This window comes from Phodopus roborovskii, unplaced genomic scaffold, assembly GCF_943737965.1.
Source record: "Phodopus roborovskii unplaced genomic scaffold, PHOROB, whole genome shotgun sequence".
Classification (NCBI taxonomy): Eukaryota; Metazoa; Chordata; class Mammalia; order Rodentia; family Cricetidae; genus Phodopus; species Phodopus roborovskii.
The window spans coordinates 3,396,578-3,413,901 of record NW_026126588.1 but is presented as its reverse complement, the minus strand read 5'-3'; the positions used below and the strand labels follow the sequence as shown (position 1 = coordinate 3,413,901).

Genomic DNA, 17,324 nt, shown 5'->3' with positions numbered 1-17,324 from the left:
AGGCTGCCAGAGTAGGGAGGCAAAGTCACAAAGCAGGCAACCTGAGTGACTGCAGGCAGCTAAGCCCTCGTGCCATCCGCCCACTGCTGTTTCTCCCTGCATTGCCTAGGACGCACAAGGGACTGATGTTTTTTTTATTTTTTGGGCATGCATTCGTAGGTACATCCATAAATGAGCAAGTATACAGCAACGACTGTGTGTCATGTATAGAAACAAAATAAATTTTCCTACCCTCAAGAAGCACAGTCTAACTAAGAAGACATGCAACCCAATCTTTATAATAGAGTAGTGTGGCAAAGGGCAGGCGTGGTCACTGTGTGTGTGTGTGTGTGTGTGTGTGTGTGTGTGTGTGCGCGCGCGCGCGCGCGCACGCGTGCAGTCAATGTTCCATCCTACTGTGTTCCTGGGCTCTGTGGCGTACAATAACTGTTCTCTCTTACCAGTAAGGAACCAAGGCATATGGAGGGCATGTGAATGCTTAAGGAGTCACCTGCCAACTCAGAATTCCTCCTGGAATTCAGATCTTTTTCTGGAGAGAAAGTTCATGAAGGGATGTAACACACACCTGGGGCAGGAGGATCAATACTTTGAGGCTGGGCTGGACTACATAAGGAAACACAAAGGAGTATGTTGGTAGTGCATATGGTGTGGTGGTGGCTACTGTACCCACGTCTTCATCACCGTGGGACTCAATCCCAGCCAGCCAAGTAGATAATTGTTGGCCCTGAGGCGCTGCCCTGGCTCAGCCACCCACCCACTGAGGCTGGCAAGTTGCCTGTCTTCTCTTTTTAGACATGACAGCCACAAGTTGGTCTCTAAGTCCCACCTGCTGAGGGCTGAGGAAAGCAGGGTGATTTCATCCCCTGTCCAAAGACCCAGGAGAGTTGTGTATCCAGCCTACAAAGCTGCTCTGCTGCCACGCTGTCTGTTTGCAATAAATCTGTATTTAAGCAAAAAAGAGAGAGATAAAATGTTGGTCATACACCTTTAATCCCAACAGAGGCAGGGAGGCAGAGGCAGGAAGTATTCTGTAAGTTTGAGTCCTGGTCTACAAAGGGAGATCCAGGGCAGTCAGGACTATTACACAGAGAAAACATGTCTCAAAAACACCAATAATAATTAATACTAATAAAAGTTGGGGGATAGGTAGTAGGTTGGAGCTGTAATTGAGTGGTAGAACAATTGTCTGATGTGTGAAGCTCTGTTCAGTCCCCAGTACTGGGAGCCCCTTTTTAGGGACAGTGAGTGGCCTTGAGGCAGTTTTGATATCTGGTCTTTGGGGACAGAAAGGAAGCATTCTCAGGTGCCTGGGTACTCTCTTGCCTCTTCTGGACCAGGAAAGCCACTCCCATCCTCACCCCTGCTCCCGCCTCCATTTTCCTGGTCCTCCCTTTCCAAGTGAGGACCAGCAACTCAACTTTCTGCCCACCGACTGATTCGAGGTCAGCCAGGATGACCCTCTTCAGGTCAGAATGCCCATGCAGTCTCCAGAAGGGAGAGCTTCCCATCCACAGCGTGATGGCTCATTCCAGTGGCTCCCACCCTCACTGTCTGGGAAGCCTGCCTCACAGCCAACTCCAGCCCCTCCCTCTGGCTTCAGTCCCCCCTGCACAGATACTGGCCTTTCCTAACCTGCAGGGACTCACCATACTTTCAGTGCAGTACTGATCTTCCTCCTGATGCCCATCCACCGTCTCTACGTCAGGGGACACTGAAAGAGAGTTCTCTCCCCTACCTTCTCTGGTCATAGCCAATAGCCTTCCCAGCAGCTCCAGGAAATGGGGGTTGGAGTGGGTGGGGGGTAGTGGAAGGAGCTGACCGCCTGATCGCCATGGAAACTGGGCCTGATTCTCTGAAGATAAGCCTGGCTCAGTGGATGGAGATGGGAAATAGAACCATCCAAAGGGAACCAGAGGACACCAGCAGAGGGAGGGGCTAAGTGGCCTCACCTGGGAGAGGACTGTTGTTAAAGAAAGTCAGGACCTGACCACACTACAGTCTGAGTCAAAAGCCAAAGGTCACCCCTTCAGATAACACTGCCACTGGGGTCCTTGTCCCCACTCCGGGAGTGACAGAAAGGGTCTCTGTCAGTGTATAGGCTCTTCGGCTGGAACTGTAGTGGCTCAATGCTGCCCTCATGTGGTCAATAAAAGGGTTGCCACACTCCTACCTGTTAGGGCTCAGGACCAGGTTGGGTGGAAATAGTTGGGTTCAAACTTGGCTCCTTTGTGAACTAGAAAGGTGGTCCCTGCAGTCCCCGAATCCTGTGCCTTTGCAGAGTGCACAGGTTCCACCATCAGTGAGATTTAGATGGATATGGACTTCATTGAAGAAAACTTATAAAACGGGATTAGGTCAGAAGAAGCCAGTTCTGTATTTTTCTGACTATGGGTTCTTGGGCAAGTCAGCTGACCTTCCTGAGCCTCAGGCAGTTTGTTTTTTGTTTGTTTGTTTTGTTTTTGTTTGGTTTTGTTTTTGAGACAGGGTTTCTCTGTGGTTTTGGAGCCTGTCCTGAAACTAGCTCTTGTAGACCCGGCTGATCTCAAACTCACTGAGATCCACCTGCCTCTGCCTCCCTCGTGCTGGGATTATAGGCGTGCACCACTACCATCATTTGCTTACATTTTGAGAAGGGAGAGGAAGCTAAAAACTCCTGACCCTAATGGAGTGCCTGTTGTTTTGATTGGTTTGGGGTGTTTGTTTTGGGGTGTTGTGCTAAGGATCAAACCCAAGGAATTGCATTTGCCAGGGAAACACTCTGCCTCTGAGCTACATTCCTAATAGATGCCTCAGTTCCTTAGCTGTCCTGTCAGGACTCCAACCTGCCTTGTGCTTCGCACGTCCTCTTGCTCGCCCTCCAAGTGAATAGGCGCGTCTCTCCTTCTCAACTCTTCACCCTTCCCTTCCATCTCCATTTCAAATCCAGCCAACTTCGTCCCTCTCCCCACCCTGCTGTATGACAAATCTTCTAAGCTGTAACTGCCAGTTTTTTAAAGATCTATTTCTTTTTACTTATGTGCAGCACGAGTATTTTGCCTGTGTGTGTGCATATGGCAAGTGCCCGTGCAGGTCAGAAGAGGGCATTGGATCCAATATAGATTGCAGGTGGTTGTGAGACTCCACGTGGGTGCTGGGAACTGAACCTGGGTCCTTTCCAAGAGCAGTAAGTACCCTTAATTGCAGGAGCATCTCTCCAGCCCCAGCCAGAAACTTTTAGAAGACTGGAGGGTTTTCTTTCCTTATGGTGATGGTGATGGTGGTGGTAATGGTGAAGATGATGGTGGCTGTTGGTTGTTACTGTGGCTATTGATCTATCTCTCAGATCAGCGGATATCACATATATTAAAATAGCTCCACATATGTTTGCAAATGAGTGAACAGTTGGATAAATAAGCTAAGGCTCCCCTGGAAAGGGCAGAAGAGCATTGCTATTTGCCTCAGCTTCCCTTCCCCAATGCCGGGAATGCAAGGAAGCTGTCCCCTTGATTGGTGAGGACCTCCTGAGGGTATTGCTAGCCCAAGGAAAGAGCAGCATGAAGCTTCAGCTCAAGGCTCCCCTGGGGGTGGTACGCTCTCAAACCCAGTTATGTCAAGGAAAAGCAGGACAGGGAGAGAAAGATGTTTCATGGCTGGGGCGGCTGGGGTGGAGACCTCAATAGTGTCAGGGACCTCCCCACCCTGGTCCCCACTGTGCGGAACTAAACTCTGACTACTGGGGGGTAGCCAGATACTGCACCCACCAAAGGCCAGTGCACCACCCTGTGAGGAAGAAGAAGCCACATGACCACCATGACTTGTTAGACGAGTCTGCCCCAGAAAAGCCACTTCTCCAAATCACATCCTCCTGCCAAATCTGTAATCTGGGGAGCTGACACAGGAGACTGTCTATAAAGACTCCTCAAGGAAAAGCTGCCTCCCTAAGGATCATGAAGTGTACCCCTTCCTACCCATACCCCTGGGCAGTGATAGATAGGAAACTGAGAAAAAGGCAGAGTAGGGAAGCAAAGCCTCCCCATCAGTGCTGGCTGGCCTTATGTCAACCTGACAGGAGCTAGTTATCGGAAAGGAAGGCACCTCAATTAAAATGCCTCCATGAGATCCAAGCGTAGGTCTGGAGAGATGTCTCGTGGTTAAGAGCCGTGACTGCTGTAGTAGGAATTCTTTTCCCCAATAGCTTCAGTTTTAGGAACAAAGCCACGCCCTAAGACTCTGAAACGATTGTCGGAAACAAATTCCCACTACAAACTGCTCTTTCAGAGAACCAGGGTTCAATTCCCAGCACCCACACGGCAGTTCACAACTGTCTGTAATTCCAGTCATACATGTAGGCAAAACACCAGAGCACATAAAAATGAAATAAATTATTTAAAAGGAGCTAACTGTAGAGCATTTTCTTACTTAGTGATTGATGGGGAGGGCCCAGCCCATTCTTGGGTTGGTGGTCCTGGGTTTTATAAGAAAGCAGGCTGAGCAAGCCACTAGATGAAAGCCAGTAAGCAGCTCCCACCATGGCTTCAGCATCAGCTCTTGCCTCCAGGATCCTGCTCTGAGTTCCTGTCCTGACTTCCTTCAGTGGTGAACAGTTATGTGGAAGTGTAAGCAGAATAAAAACCCTTTCCTCCCAACTTGCTCTTTGGCCATGGTGTTTCCTTGGAGCAATAGACCCCATCCGGCAGGGCAGTGGTAGTGCACGCCTTTAATCCTTTAATCCCAGCACTCGGGAGGCTGAGGCAGGTGGATGTCTGTGAATAAGAGTTCAACCTGCTCTACAAAGCAAGTTCCAGGACAGACTCCAAAGCTACACAGAGAAACCCTGTCTCAAAATACCCAGCCAGAAAGAGAGAGAGAGAGAGAGAGAGAGAGAGAGAGAGAGAGAGACCATCCCACCAACCTATTCAGACTCTGCATAAAGCAGCCAGTTTGTGCAGAAAACCAAGAAATAACACTTCTTAAACAATGGACGAATAAATACTGAAGACACACTGAAGAACTAAAAGAAGGAACGAATGAATGCATGGAATTAATGAATGAAATAAAAACGAAGGGGAAGAGTGAAATGAGTGATGAACGAATGAAGGAAGGAAGGAAGGAATGAATGAATGGGGCGAAACAACGCAAGATGAAGCAAGATGAGTCAAGACCGGTAACCAGAGACTCCCCAGCCTACGCAGGCAATAGTCAAGGGGGATTCCGGAGGGGCGGGGCTCTACCCGGAAGCGCCTTGAGGGGCGGGGCTGTGGGCGTGGCCGTGGCTGGCCGCCACTTCTTGGGCCCGGGGGCGGGGCAAGAGAGAAGACTGGACTGGACTGGGGACCGTTCAGCCGCTCGAAGCATCCGCTGCGGTGGACCTGGCGGGAGGGCGCACCGGACCTCTCACGCTTCGTGCGGCTCCTCGCGCCTGCACAATCGGGTAATGAGGCCGCTCGGAGAGGGGCTCTGGTCCCGCTAGGCGGACCCACAAACCCGGAAAAGCGCGCAGCACATCTCAGCCTTAGATCCCGCCGGACCCCGGACCCCGGACCCCGGGCTGGCGCGGCCGGCATGTCGGATGCGCGGAAGGGGCCGGACGAGGCGGACGACAGCCAGTGCGACTCCGGCATAGAGTCGCTGCGCTCTCTCCGCTCCCTGCCCGAGCCTACTGCAGCCCCAGTCTCGGAACCGTCGCACAAAGGCTGCCCACAGCCCTGGAGCCATCATCCTCCAGAGACCCACAAGGAACCAGAGGAGAAAGAAGATGCGGATGGAGAGCGGACGGATTCCAACTATGCCTCTTCCTCTCTCACCGAGTCCTTGCCCTCGCTAGGGAGACTCGAAGTGGAGGGCCCGGCCCCAGGCTCACCGCTGCCCCACACCGAGGTGCTCAGCCCTCAGCAACTCGAAGCCCTCACATACATCTCTGAGGATGGAGACACGTGAGTAAACTGGCTAGGCTGAGACGGGATGCTCAGTCAGAGCCTTCACTGGAGCTGCAACTGAGTGGGCCCCCCCACCACCATCATCCCTGGAAAGGCCAACCCCCTTCTCTTAACTCCAAACTTAAGTCGAGCCTACTTTTAAGCTGTAGCCAGGTTCAGACCACAAGACCAGACATCATCTCCCGCTTTGGGAGTGGGCAGAGCTAGCAGGGCCCTTGGAACCTGGAACACCAGCCAGAATCTTGACAATCTACCAATGACCCACCCCCACCCCCCGGGGAAGAGAAATTCCCCCACAACTGATTCAGTTTTTGTTTTTCTTGTTGGGAGAGAGGATGTTCCTGTTTGCTCAATATTGGAGATCCCAGCTGTCTGGCTTCAGAGTGCCCTCTCTATCCCAAGGAACAAAAAACAACACCAGGCTACAGGTTACCATTTGAGCCGGGGAAGCTCACTTAAGGGTGCTTCCAGGTTGCCGCTTTGGAATTGGTTCCAAAAGAAGGGTGACTATAGACCGAGAATTCTTGCCCCAACAAACAGGACAGGCAGCTGGCTGCCCCAGCTTACTTCCTTCTCCGCTGAGAAAAGGGAAGTGAGAGCCTCCCCAGCACCCTGCACATCCTCAGCTCCCCAAATTCTCGCCTCTCTCCTGTCTTATTCATTTTCTCCCTTAGGCCCGGTTGGAGTCAGGTGCAGCTGGACTGACAGGCAATCAAGTGTGTAGGGTTGAGTAGCCAGTGAGAAATGGCTTTAGGTAGAAGCAGCAGGCAGAGTGACTAGGCTTTGGAAATGACAGATAGAATCGGGGGCCGTTGGAGTCCCAGATGAGAGATGCCGGACTGCAGGGGGTTACCTGTCCTGACCTGCTTGCTGGAGATACGGGGGTCTTGGGTGGGTACTTGGCAAAGAGTCTCCACGCTGTGAGTGGGAGAGAGGGGGTAAAAGCCTGTTGTACTTGGTGCTTGGATCACAAGCCCTTAGCCCAGACCTCAGTTTTGGAAGCTCCATGCAGAACTTCCCCTACTGCCTGCCTTTGTGAGCCTCTGAGCTATAGCCTTGAGCAGCTCTGGTTAGAGACAGACGTGTGTGTGTGTGTGTGTGTGTGTGTGTGTGTGTGTGTGTGTGTGTGTCTGTGATCATCAGGACTCCCCAGGGGAGCTCTTTCCTCCTGTGGAGGTGGCTGGACTGTGGGAATCGTGGAAGTGCGAAAGGAAGTGGGTGGAGGGGAGAGAGAGAGGGAGAGAGAGAGAAGGAGATGGCTGCAGGAATGTGACCCACAGAGCAGGCCCTGGCCGAGGGGATTTCCAGAGTGGTTCCTCCCTCCTTCCGTCACTCTCTCCTGGCCTTCTTTACTGCTTGCCTACAGCAAAAGCTTGCCCCTCTCCGGCCTGAGTATCCCCCCTCCCTAGCCCAGAGAGGCCTTTCGACAAATTGCCCCAAGGCAGCTGTCCAGGTCTAGACTGTTTAACCCTGGCTTTCATTTTCCCCACCTGATGCGGGGAAACCCCAAGACTGGAACTTCCCATCCCAAATGCCCCAGTTGCCCCTCAGTTACAAGTCTCGTCACCCCCTCCCCATCAAAGACGTTTCCTGCCCTGCACCAAACTCCCGCTGGAGCTGCACTTAGGCGAGGGTTTCTGACCAGGCCCCCTCCGGCCCCTCTTGACTAATGGGTAGGGCAGTAATTCAAGGTGCCATGCTTGCCCTCTTCCCTCCCTTGGAATGTGTGACATTGAGTTGCTGGGGGGGAACCCCCCCATCTGCCACCTCCTGTCCTCCCTGTTGTGGGGAGGTGGGTAACGCAGCCCTGGAAACCCCCTCTGTGTCCCTCCAGCGGCTTTCAGTTTAGCTTTGAGCCGCAGCTGGCCTGGCAATGCCCTGGGGGGGGGGGCAGAAGGGAGCTGGGTGTGAGCAACTTGGACAGGAAGGCTTGTCCTGTCAGCACCCTGCCCACATGCCCACCCAGCCGAGGCCCTCCACAGGTCTAGCCATCGGATCGTGGAGCTCCTACCTCCAGAATCCTGGCTTCCTGTACCAACCCCTTACTTCCTGGCCCAAACTCTCACTTCCTGCACCACTTGGTTGTGGGTAGCTAGTTAGAGGTTGATGCATTCATTCTAAGCTCAAGCCCCCAGCACGCCCTCTCTGGCCCAGGCCCTGACCCTAGCCCTGTCCTGCTCCAGGCTGCTCCACCTGGCCGTGATTCACGAAGCCCCAGAGGTGCTGTTCTGTTGCTTGGCTTTCCTGCCCCGGGAAGTTCTGGACATTCAGAACAACCTTTACCAGGTGAGTAGAGAGAGAAGCCTACGTGCAGACAGATACCTGTGTGTAACCCGGTCACCAAAAGCCAGCGGCCAAAGCAGAGGCCATCTGCCAGACAGAGGCAGCAGCTGCAGCACAGAGATGAGTAAGAGGGGCGTGCCCGCAGACTCCCCACCAGCTCCTAACTACACAGCATGGTGACAGTTGTATTGAAGATTGTCCTAGCTTCAGTGGGGGCTAGAGTCTTTGAGGGACAGGCCAGGAAGGCCACATGAAAGAGAGGACATCTTAACCGAGCCTTAAGGAGAGAGCTGTCTGAGAGACTGCCCTGGCTGCTCTGTCTTTCCTCCCCTCCAACCCCTGCAGACCAGCCCTTGAGGGTAACACAGACGTCTTCAGAGGATGAAGGACTAAGAGCAGGAGGCTCTGTTTCCCTCACCCTGCCGCCAGAATTGGAGTCCTGAGCACCTGGGAGAGGGGCTTGGCAGTCATTTCAGGCAACAGCCACCTCTGGCTTGTACAGCTCCTCTCAGAGAAGATTCTGGGACGTAAAGATGGTTGTAGGCCGCTGCGGCAGCGGCCCTGTGACCCTGTGGCCCTCTCTGCCCACAGACAGCCCTCCATCTTGCTGTTCACCTGGACCAGCCAGATCTAGTTCGAGCACTGGTGCTGAAGGGAGCCAGCCGGGCACTGCAGGACCAACACGGTGACACCGCCCTGCATGTAGCCTGTCAGCGCCAGAACCTGGCATGTGCATGCTGCCTGCTGGAGGAGCAGCCAGAGCCAGGCAGAGAGCCATTTCACCCCCTGGACCTCCAGCTGAAGAACTGGCAAGGTGCAAGTAGTGTCGGGGCCTGAGGGGTTACCAAGGGCTGGACGGGGCCCAAACATCAGAGAGGAGGCACCCACCCTGCCTGTCGCTCTCCTCCAGTGTGAGTGCGTGAGCACTCAATACATGCTCACTGAAGGACTGGGTGAAGGATTTGTTTCAGAATTTGCCCAGTGCCTGCAGGGTGATGAGCAGAAATCTAAAGCTTGCCCTTGAGATGTATAACTTAGTAGCAATCAGATGAACAAATGAACTCACTTTCAGCGTGTCACCCGTTGTCCTATAGGAGCAGAGCTTACAATCTGGAGCAAAACTAAGAAAGAGGGAGGCAGGTGATCAGTGTCAGAGCGAAGTGTGTGTGTTTAAAGGAAGTGAGCGTTGCAGAGAAGCAGAGGGAGGGGGGATGCGGCAGGGTCCGGGGTGATTTTTGTACGGTGGCTCAGGGAAGTCCTCAGAGTCAGGGATCTCTGAACAGAAGAGACTGGAAAATGGTAAAGGATGTTAAGTTTCGATCTAGGTCTGTGTTACAGGCAGGCTTAGAGAGAGGAAGGGGGTTCTAGACCAGAAGGGATATAGCGAAATAAAAGCCATGGGGCACGTAGGAAGGGACCTGCCTCCGGGTAAGGTAGAGACTGGGGCCAGGAGTATTCCCGGGCAGGGAGAAGGGGGGGGCATGTTGGAAGAATGCGTGCATTTGGGGTTGCCACTCAGCAACCTGACCCTTGGAGCGTGAAAGTTTCAATAACATGACTGAAAAAATGGAAACTCTGAGTTCCCTTCCTCTCAGACCTCTGAGGGGGTTTTGGGGAGGTTGTATTTTAACAGTCCTGTGATTAGAGGCATTGAGTAGGCAGAGTCCCATGAGGCTGAAGGGTTGGGTAGTCCCTGAAGAAAAGGACCAGTAGATAGCAAACAGCAGTCCCCACCCTGCCCCATCCCAGGTCTGGCCTGCCTCCACATCGCCACGTTGCAGAGGAACCAACCACTCATAGAATTGCTGCTTCGGAATGGAGCGGACATCGATGCACAGGTGAGGCCGCTAATCAGGGAGCCACCTGGTCCAACACCTGCTCCCATCTGCTCTCGCTGCAGGTGTCCTGCTAGCGCTAACCATGTGGACGCCCCATCTCCAGAGCTCAGGCTCGGGCATATTAGCTCTTGACATTCATAAGTGACACCCCCATTGCTCTCCAGGAGGCCACCAGTGGGAAGACCGCACTGCACCTGGCTGTGGAAACCCAGGAGCGTAGCCTGGTGCAGTTCCTGCTCCGGGCTGGTGCCAGGGTAGATGCCCGAATGCTCAATGGTTGCACACCTTTGCATCTGGCAGCTGGCCGGGGCCTCAACAGCATCTCATCCACTCTGTGTGAAGCTGGTGCTGACTCCCTGCTGCTGAATGTAGAAGATGAGACACCCCAGGACCTGGCTGAGGATGTAAGAGGACCTTGCAGGGCAGCCCACCTATAGGCTCTTTCATTAGGCAAAGAACCCCTACCAATTAATAGTGCTGGGGTCAGGTTGGAGATGTAACTCAGTTGACAGAGTGCTTGCTTAGCACAGAAGAGGCCCTGGGTTCAATCCCCAGCACCACATAAAGTGGCATATATCTATAATTCCAGCACTTGGGAAATGGGGACAGAGGATCAAATACTGAAGGTCTTCTTCATCTATTATAGTAACTTCCGGGCCAGCCTAAGCTCAAACCCTCTTCCCTCCAAAAAGCTAGGGCAGAACAGGACTGCTGCTGCTTCTTATTATTATCATTTATTTATTTATTTATTTATTTATTTATTTATTTATTTGACACAAAGTTTCTCTGTAGTTTTGGACCCTGTCCTGGAACTTGCTCTGTAGACCAGGCTGACCTCAAACTCAGAAATCCTCCTGCCTCTGCCTCCCCAATGCTGGGATTAAAGGTGTGTGCCAACACCACTACTGGACAAAACTCATATTTTCTATACATAGAAATACAGTCATGTTTGCTGGCATACACCTTGTCCCAGCACTTCACTTGAGAGGCAAAAGCAGGCAGATCTCTATGAGTTCGAGGCCAGCCTGGTCTACAGAGTGAGTTCCAGGACAGCCAGGGTAGTCACAGAGAATCCCTGTGTCAAAAACAAACAACACAAATATTCAAAGCATTCCATGCTCACCCTTCCCAACACCACCAACAGAGAAGAGTCCAGTGGACTGGATCAGCTCTAAGTCACTCCTAGCTCGGATATCCTACATGATTTATTTACTTTAGAGCTTCCCTAAGTCTGGGGCTCTGCCATGACCAGGCCCAACCCACTGTATGGGAAGACAGTATTGGCAGAGTCCCTCACAGGTCCCTACCGCCCTCTCATGACCTTAACGCTGTTTCTCTCCATTTGCCTTTCTCAGCTTCTTTCTTATTTGCCCTTTGATGACCTGAAAATCTCCGGGAAGCCACTGCTGTGTACTGACTGAAGCCAGGACAGGGTCCCACCCTGGAAGCTGGAAACGCAGCTGCTGCAATTGGGGCCCAAGCAGCGCGGCCCTCTGCTGAGGCCAGAGCCTGGGGCTAGTGCAGTCCTAAAAGGACAGGGAGAGGAAGGGTTACAAAGGAGGATGGGCCCGTCTGGAAGGAAGAGCTTCCCAGGTGGACAGGATGGAGTCTCCAAAGACCCTCCAAGTCCCAGGTGTCCTGAGTGAAGCCTGCTTACTTCTGTTGAAGAGGACATGGGCTGAAGTTGCCAAACATCGGAGAAACAGGAATGAGCAAGCGGGACCCCGAGGGGTCTTACCTAAAATCCCTCGTGAGTGTGCTTGGGATGGGGGTTGAACTTAGAGCCTCCCAATGGCAGGCAAGCTTACTTGCCTCTATCCCCAGCCCTCTTTTTACTTTTAATTTTGTGACAGGGTCTCACTGAGTGCCCTGAACCCAAGCAGTCCTTGAACTAGGATCCTTCTGTCTCAGCCCCCTGAGTAGCTGAGAGTATGGGTTTCCTATCAGTGGGCCTGGAAGAGCACACTTTTCTGAAGACTTCATACATAAGGCTCCAAGCTGAGCCTTTGGGAGGGGACAATTCTGTAACATGACACTAAAATGGAAGACAGAGACTTAAAAAAAAAAGGTTTCCCCCGCAGGTCGGTGGTGGCACACTCCTTTAATCCTAGCAAAGGCAGGCGGATATCTGTGAGTTCGAGGTCAGCCTGGGTTACAGAGTGAGTGCCAGGACAGGCCCCAAAGCCACAGAGATACCCTGTTTCGAAAAACCAAAAAAAAAAAAAAAAAAAAAAAAAAGTTTCCCTTCTACAGTTGTGTGCATAGGCAGGCATGACATCATCTGTGATTCTGAGGCAAAGGCAGAGAAGGAAACTGGCCCCTGAGCCAGGAGAGTAGGCTTTCCTGGGTAGGGTAGGAGGATGGCCTGTTTCCTGCCAACACAGACACATCTCCTTCATGTGGAAATGCCCAGGGATGAAAAGTGAGGAGGGACATAGAGACACCTGTCCCTGAAGAAGCCTGGCGACACTGAGCACAAGAAAGCTGCAACTCTTTTTTTTTTTCCCGTAGATTCCACACAGTGAGGGCCCTGCTAGGTCAGGCCCTTGAGTGGCGTGAAAGACAAGGAGAAATAAAGCAACATAGTTTCTGACGCTTAGCACTTATAAACTCTAAGCAAGTACATCCTGTGAGTGAGACAGCTATTAAAATTATAAACAAATGCATGGTCATACGTGGCGGTGGGTGCTGGGAAGGGAAAAACTAGCAGGGAGGAAGATAATGGAGTGGGTGGAGCATCAGTCTTTGGGTGGTCAAGGGAAGCTTCAGGTGGGTACCATAGAAAAATAGGACACAGCCTGGTGGAGGACACGCTTTTAATCCCAGTGCTCGGGAGGCAGAGGCACACGAATCTCTGTGAGTTCGAGGCTAGCCTGGTCTTACAGAGCAAGTTCAAGGACAGCCAAGAAGACTACACAGAGAAACTGTCTTGAGAAAAAGAAGGACGGAAAAGTTATGACATAGGATGAGCAAAGAAAGGGGCAGAGCGTTGGGGGCAGGCCTTCCATGAGTTAACGAAACGGATAACAGGTCAGCAAGATTGTACAGGGTCGGGTGAGGGAGTGGGCGAGGAGGACCAAAGAGGTCATATATAGTCTCGAAGGTCACGGTCACCGGTACTAGGTGATGGTCACTGACCCAGCCAAAAAAAGGCGACATCGTTGTTAGAAAATGAAAAAAAAAAAGAAATAGAAAATGGGAAAACATAAGGGGACGTGCTCAGATACTCAAAAGTCTGGCCCACTAGGCGGCAGTAGCCGTCCCTGCGTCTGGCACGGCAAGGGTGGATGACTCTGACCAAGCCGGCTCCTGGCTAGGGAGGGAGTCCCAACTGGGGTTCCCCGCGAGAACCGCGCCCGGTCTGCCTCCGGGCCGCGCGGGGGCGCTGTGGTCGGGGCGCCGAGGAGGGGCTCAGGCGGGGTGGAGGCGGGAAGAGCGCGCACTTCCGCTGGCAGGCTGGCTAGCTGGCTGCGGGAGCGGGCGGCGGAGGGAGCGGAGGGAGCGTGCGGCCCGGGGACTCGCATTCCCCGGTCCCCCCTCCGCCCCACGCGGCTGGGCCATGGATGCCAGGTGGGGGGGCCTGGGCGGCCATGGCCCACGTGATCGAGACCCCGGGGCCACGTGATCGGGACCCCCGGGCTCGGGAGGCGGGGTGGGGTCCCCCAGCTGCAGACCCGCGTGGCGCTGTCAGGAGCCGGTGTGGATGCAGGCGCAGCGCGTGGCCTGTGCTCCTGGGGGGGGGGGGCTTCGGGATGTCGCCCGGAGGGGACGTGGGACCGTGGCGCTCCGGAGTGGGAGGGGAAGCGCCTGTGGCCTGAGCTGCCCGCGCGTGCTGGAGGGAACAGAGGCGACCTATGTGGCTGGGCAGGCGGGGCCGCCCCCGGGAAGGGAGGAGGTGCTGCCTGGCCTGCATCGGACCCCCCGAGAGAGAGAGCGGGAGAGAGAGGCTCTTTGTCCGTCCCGCTGGACTGCAGCGGAGGGGGCGGGGACGCCACTGGGCACTTCCCTGGGACAGTCCCCCTCCGGAGGGCAGAGGGGCTGAAGAGCTGCAAGCCTAACCGCTGCTTTGGCTGTCCCAGCAGATGGTGGGCAGTGGTGGTGCTCGCCGTGCTCCCGTCTTTGGGAGCAGGTGGAGAGTCACCCGAAGCCCCTCCGCAGTCCTGGACACAGCTGTGGTTCTTCCGCTTTTTCTTGAATGTTGCTGGCTATGCCAGTTTTATGGTACCTGGCTACCTTCTGGTGCAATACTTAAGACGGAAGAACTACCTGGAGACAGGTAATGTGGCCAAAGGGTGGGGACATGGGCTAGGGATGGTTGCAGGTAGATATTCAAAGCGGAACATTACTTGGGAAGGGAGGGAGGCCAGTAGGTCAGACGGGGGGGGGGGGCGGGCTGGCTGTACTAGAGAAGTTGTGGAGCTTGATCTTGTGTGTCTTCTTCAGGCAGGGGTCTCTGCTTTCCCCTGGTGAAGGCCTGTGTGTTTGGCAGTGAGCCCAAGGCCTCTGATGAGGTTCCACTGGCTCCCCGGACAGAGACAGCAGACAGTACTCCCTCTTGGCAGATCCTGAAGCTGATCTTCTGTGCCTCGGGCCTCCAGGTAAGTAGCCGGGCTTCCCCTCTCTTCCCAGGTTGGGTACAAACAGCCAGGGACTCAAGGAAACCAAAGTTGTCCTGCCCATACCAAAGGTTTGTTGATTTAGGTATGGTTTGTGTCCCTGCAGGACGGTCCCCACCCTGAAAATGTTAAAGGAAATGATACTTTCTTCCTCTTACCCTTTCCTCCTCCAACACCTGCCCTGAAAGTTCACCATACACATGTGTAAATGATGCCTACTGTGGAAGAGGGGCCTGTCTTTTCTGTATTTTTTTTTTTTCTGTGCTTTTTCTGCGCTGTGTACTGTGTCTATTATATGAGCACACTGACAACATTTTTGGGAAAGCCAAGCAAGGTGGCACAAGCTGTCAATCCAGCTATTTGGAAGCTAAAGCAGAAAATTGAAAATTCAAGGCCTGTGCCTAATACACACACCTTTAATCCCAGCTCTCTGGAGGCAGAGGCTGGAGGATCTCCCTGAGTTTGAAGCCAGCCTTGTCTCCAGAGTAAGCCCCAGGACAGCCAGAGCTACACAGAGAAACCCTGTCTTGGAAAAAAAAAAAAAAAGTAGAAAAAAGTTGAAGGTCTGGCCTGCCTGAGCAGTTTAGTGTGAGATACATTTGTCCCAGCATGTGAGAGGCAGAGCAGGTGGATCTCTGAGTTAGAGATCATCCTGGTTAACGTGTCAAGTTCTAGGATAACTAGGGCTGCATAGCAATACCCCTGTGTCAAAATAATGAAATAATGTGGCAGGGGGGCTGGGGATATAACCCAATAGTAGAGTACTTGCCTACAAAAGCACAGAAGATCCCCAGGACCACACACAAAAGAGTTTAGGCAGCCAGTCTGCCTTTGTGAGTAGGATGCTATCACAGGCCATAGTTTGGAGTGGATGCCAACCCACCTTAGATGTATGTGAAAGTGGCCAGTCCTCCCTGAGGCTTGTTTTGAACTGGTTCAAAATAAGTAAAACTTTATCTGGTGTATGGAACCAGCTCTAATGAACTTGTGTCAAGAAGATGGACGGGGTGTGGTCCTAAAGCAGGTGTCATTGTGTTTATAACTCCATGTACTGCTCTACAAGGTGAATTAAAGCTTACACAAGAAGCCTCTACAGAGAGGAACCAGAAAGGGGGTGTCGTCACATCACATGCAGTCGTCCCAAGGATGAGGGAAAATCGAGGCTTCTGCCTTTCCCTTGTTTACTGTGACCATTCCCCCCCCCCCAGGTGTCCTATCTGACGTGGGGTGTGCTGCAGGAAAGAGTGATGACTGGCAGCTATGGGACCACAGCCACATCACCAGGCGAGCATTTCACAGACTCTCAGTTCCTGGTGCTAATGAACCGAGTGCTGGCCCTGATCGTGGCAGGTCTCTACTGTGTCCTACGCAAACAACCTCGTCATGGGGCACCCATGTACCGATACTCTTTTGCCAGTCTGTCAAATGTGCTGAGCAGCTGGTGCCAATATGAAGCGCTTAAGTTTGTCAGCTTCCCTACCCAGGTGCTGGCCAAGGCCTCCAAGGTGATTCCTGTCATGATGATGGGAAAGCTGGTATCTAGACGAAGCTATGAACACTGGGAATACCTGACTGCCGGCCTCATCTCCATTGGAGTTAGCATGTTTCTGCTGTCTAGTGGACCAGAGCCCCGAAGCTCTCCAGCCACAACACTCTCGGGCTTGATTCTACTGGCAGGCTACATTGCTTTTGACAGCTTCACCTCAAACTGGCAGGATGCCCTGTTTGCCTATAAGATGTCATCGGTACAGATGATGTTTGGGGTCAACTTATTCTCCTGTCTTTTCACAGTAGGCTCCCTACTGGAGCAGGGGGCCCTACTGGAGGGAGCCCGCTTCATGGGCCGCCACAGTGAGTTTGCACTCCATGCCCTCCTCCTCTCCATCTGCTCTGCCTTCGGTCAGCTCTTCATCTTCTACACCATTGGACAATTTGGAGCCGCTGTCTTCACCATCATCATGACTCTCCGCCAGGCTATTGCCATCCTTCTCTCCTGCCTTCTTTATGGCCACACTGTCACGGTGGTGGGGGGACTGGGAGTGGCTGTGGTCTTCACTGCCCTGCTACTCAGAGTCTATGCCCGGGGCCGTAAGCAGCGCAAGAAGGCTGTACCAACTGATCCCCCAGTGCAGAAGGTATGAAGAGTTGAGTAAGGACCCTCACTCTGGTTTTCTGTATCTTCTCAGAGGCACCGACTCAAGGGCAAAATTACTTCCCCAAAACCTCAGCAGCAGATTGGAGCCCTGGAGGCAGCCTCTTGCCTTGCCTTAAAGAGTCCCACCTACTTACATGGTAGTCAGTTGTGGGTCCGTTACAGAGGTAATCCAGATACAGCTCCTCCCCCGACCTGAGGTTTTGGTTTAGCTGGTAGACCTGAAAACCAGCACCGACTTTGCTTGTTTCCTTTGACACCCAACCCTCAAGACTGCCAGACACAGCTGGGCGAGAGCAGTACAACAGTTTACAGGCCCCAATGTGGTTGGGGTCAGGGGGCACCCTAGAGAAACTGGTGCTGTGCCACACAGCCCCTCCCAGCCCTCTTGCGGCCTTTGTTCCTTGCTCAAGTTTGGGTACTCGGGAATGTCACCTTTTGCTCTTATTTGATTAAAACTGCAGCAGTAACTTGGCCTGTGTTTTGGTTGGCTGAAAGGGACCTACCACCATCTTAAGTG

General features: G+C 53.2%; 2 protein-coding genes across 2 annotated transcripts; both read left to right on the top strand.

Annotated features, from left to right (window-relative positions):
- The first annotated feature begins 5,379 nt into the window (after positions 1-5,379).
- Nfkbie (NFKB inhibitor epsilon) lies at positions 5,380-11,546 on the top strand. The gene is made up of 6 exons (XM_051204467.1): positions 5,380-5,912; positions 8,099-8,201; positions 8,790-9,012; positions 9,948-10,036; positions 10,201-10,440; positions 11,392-11,546. The coding sequence occupies exons 1-6, from the start codon at positions 5,542-5,544 to the stop codon at positions 11,455-11,457; spliced, it is 1,092 nt and encodes a 363-aa protein (XP_051060424.1). The 5' UTR covers positions 5,380-5,541; the 3' UTR covers positions 11,458-11,546.
- Positions 11,547-13,454: 1,908 nt separating this feature from the next.
- Positions 13,455-17,272, top strand: Slc35b2 (solute carrier family 35 member B2). Its single transcript, XM_051204509.1, has 4 exons — positions 13,455-13,606; positions 14,119-14,312; positions 14,480-14,634; positions 15,861-17,272. Exons 1-4 carry the CDS (start codon positions 13,596-13,598, stop codon positions 16,791-16,793), a joined length of 1,293 nt encoding a protein of 430 aa, XP_051060466.1. The 5' UTR covers positions 13,455-13,595; the 3' UTR covers positions 16,794-17,272.
- Positions 17,273-17,324: the final 52 nt, after the last annotated feature.

Excerpts from the sequence above, each read along its gene's own strand:
- Nfkbie (XM_051204467.1), top strand. The coding sequence starts at position 5,542 with ATGTCGGATGCGCGGAAGGGGCCGGACGAGGCGGACGACAGCCAGTGC. Across the intron at positions 5,913-8,098 it reads ATCTCTGAGGATGGAGACAC|GCTGCTCCACCTGGCCGTGA; the intron begins GTGAGTAAACTG and ends GTCCTGCTCCAG. Across the intron at positions 10,037-10,200 it reads GAGCGGACATCGATGCACAG|GAGGCCACCAGTGGGAAGAC; the intron begins GTGAGGCCGCTA and ends ATTGCTCTCCAG.
- Slc35b2 (XM_051204509.1), top strand. Across the intron at positions 14,313-14,479 it reads GAAGAACTACCTGGAGACAG|GCAGGGGTCTCTGCTTTCCC; the intron begins GTAATGTGGCCA and ends TGTCTTCTTCAG. Across the intron at positions 14,635-15,860 it reads TCTGTGCCTCGGGCCTCCAG|GTGTCCTATCTGACGTGGGG; the intron begins GTAAGTAGCCGG and ends CCCCCCCCCCAG.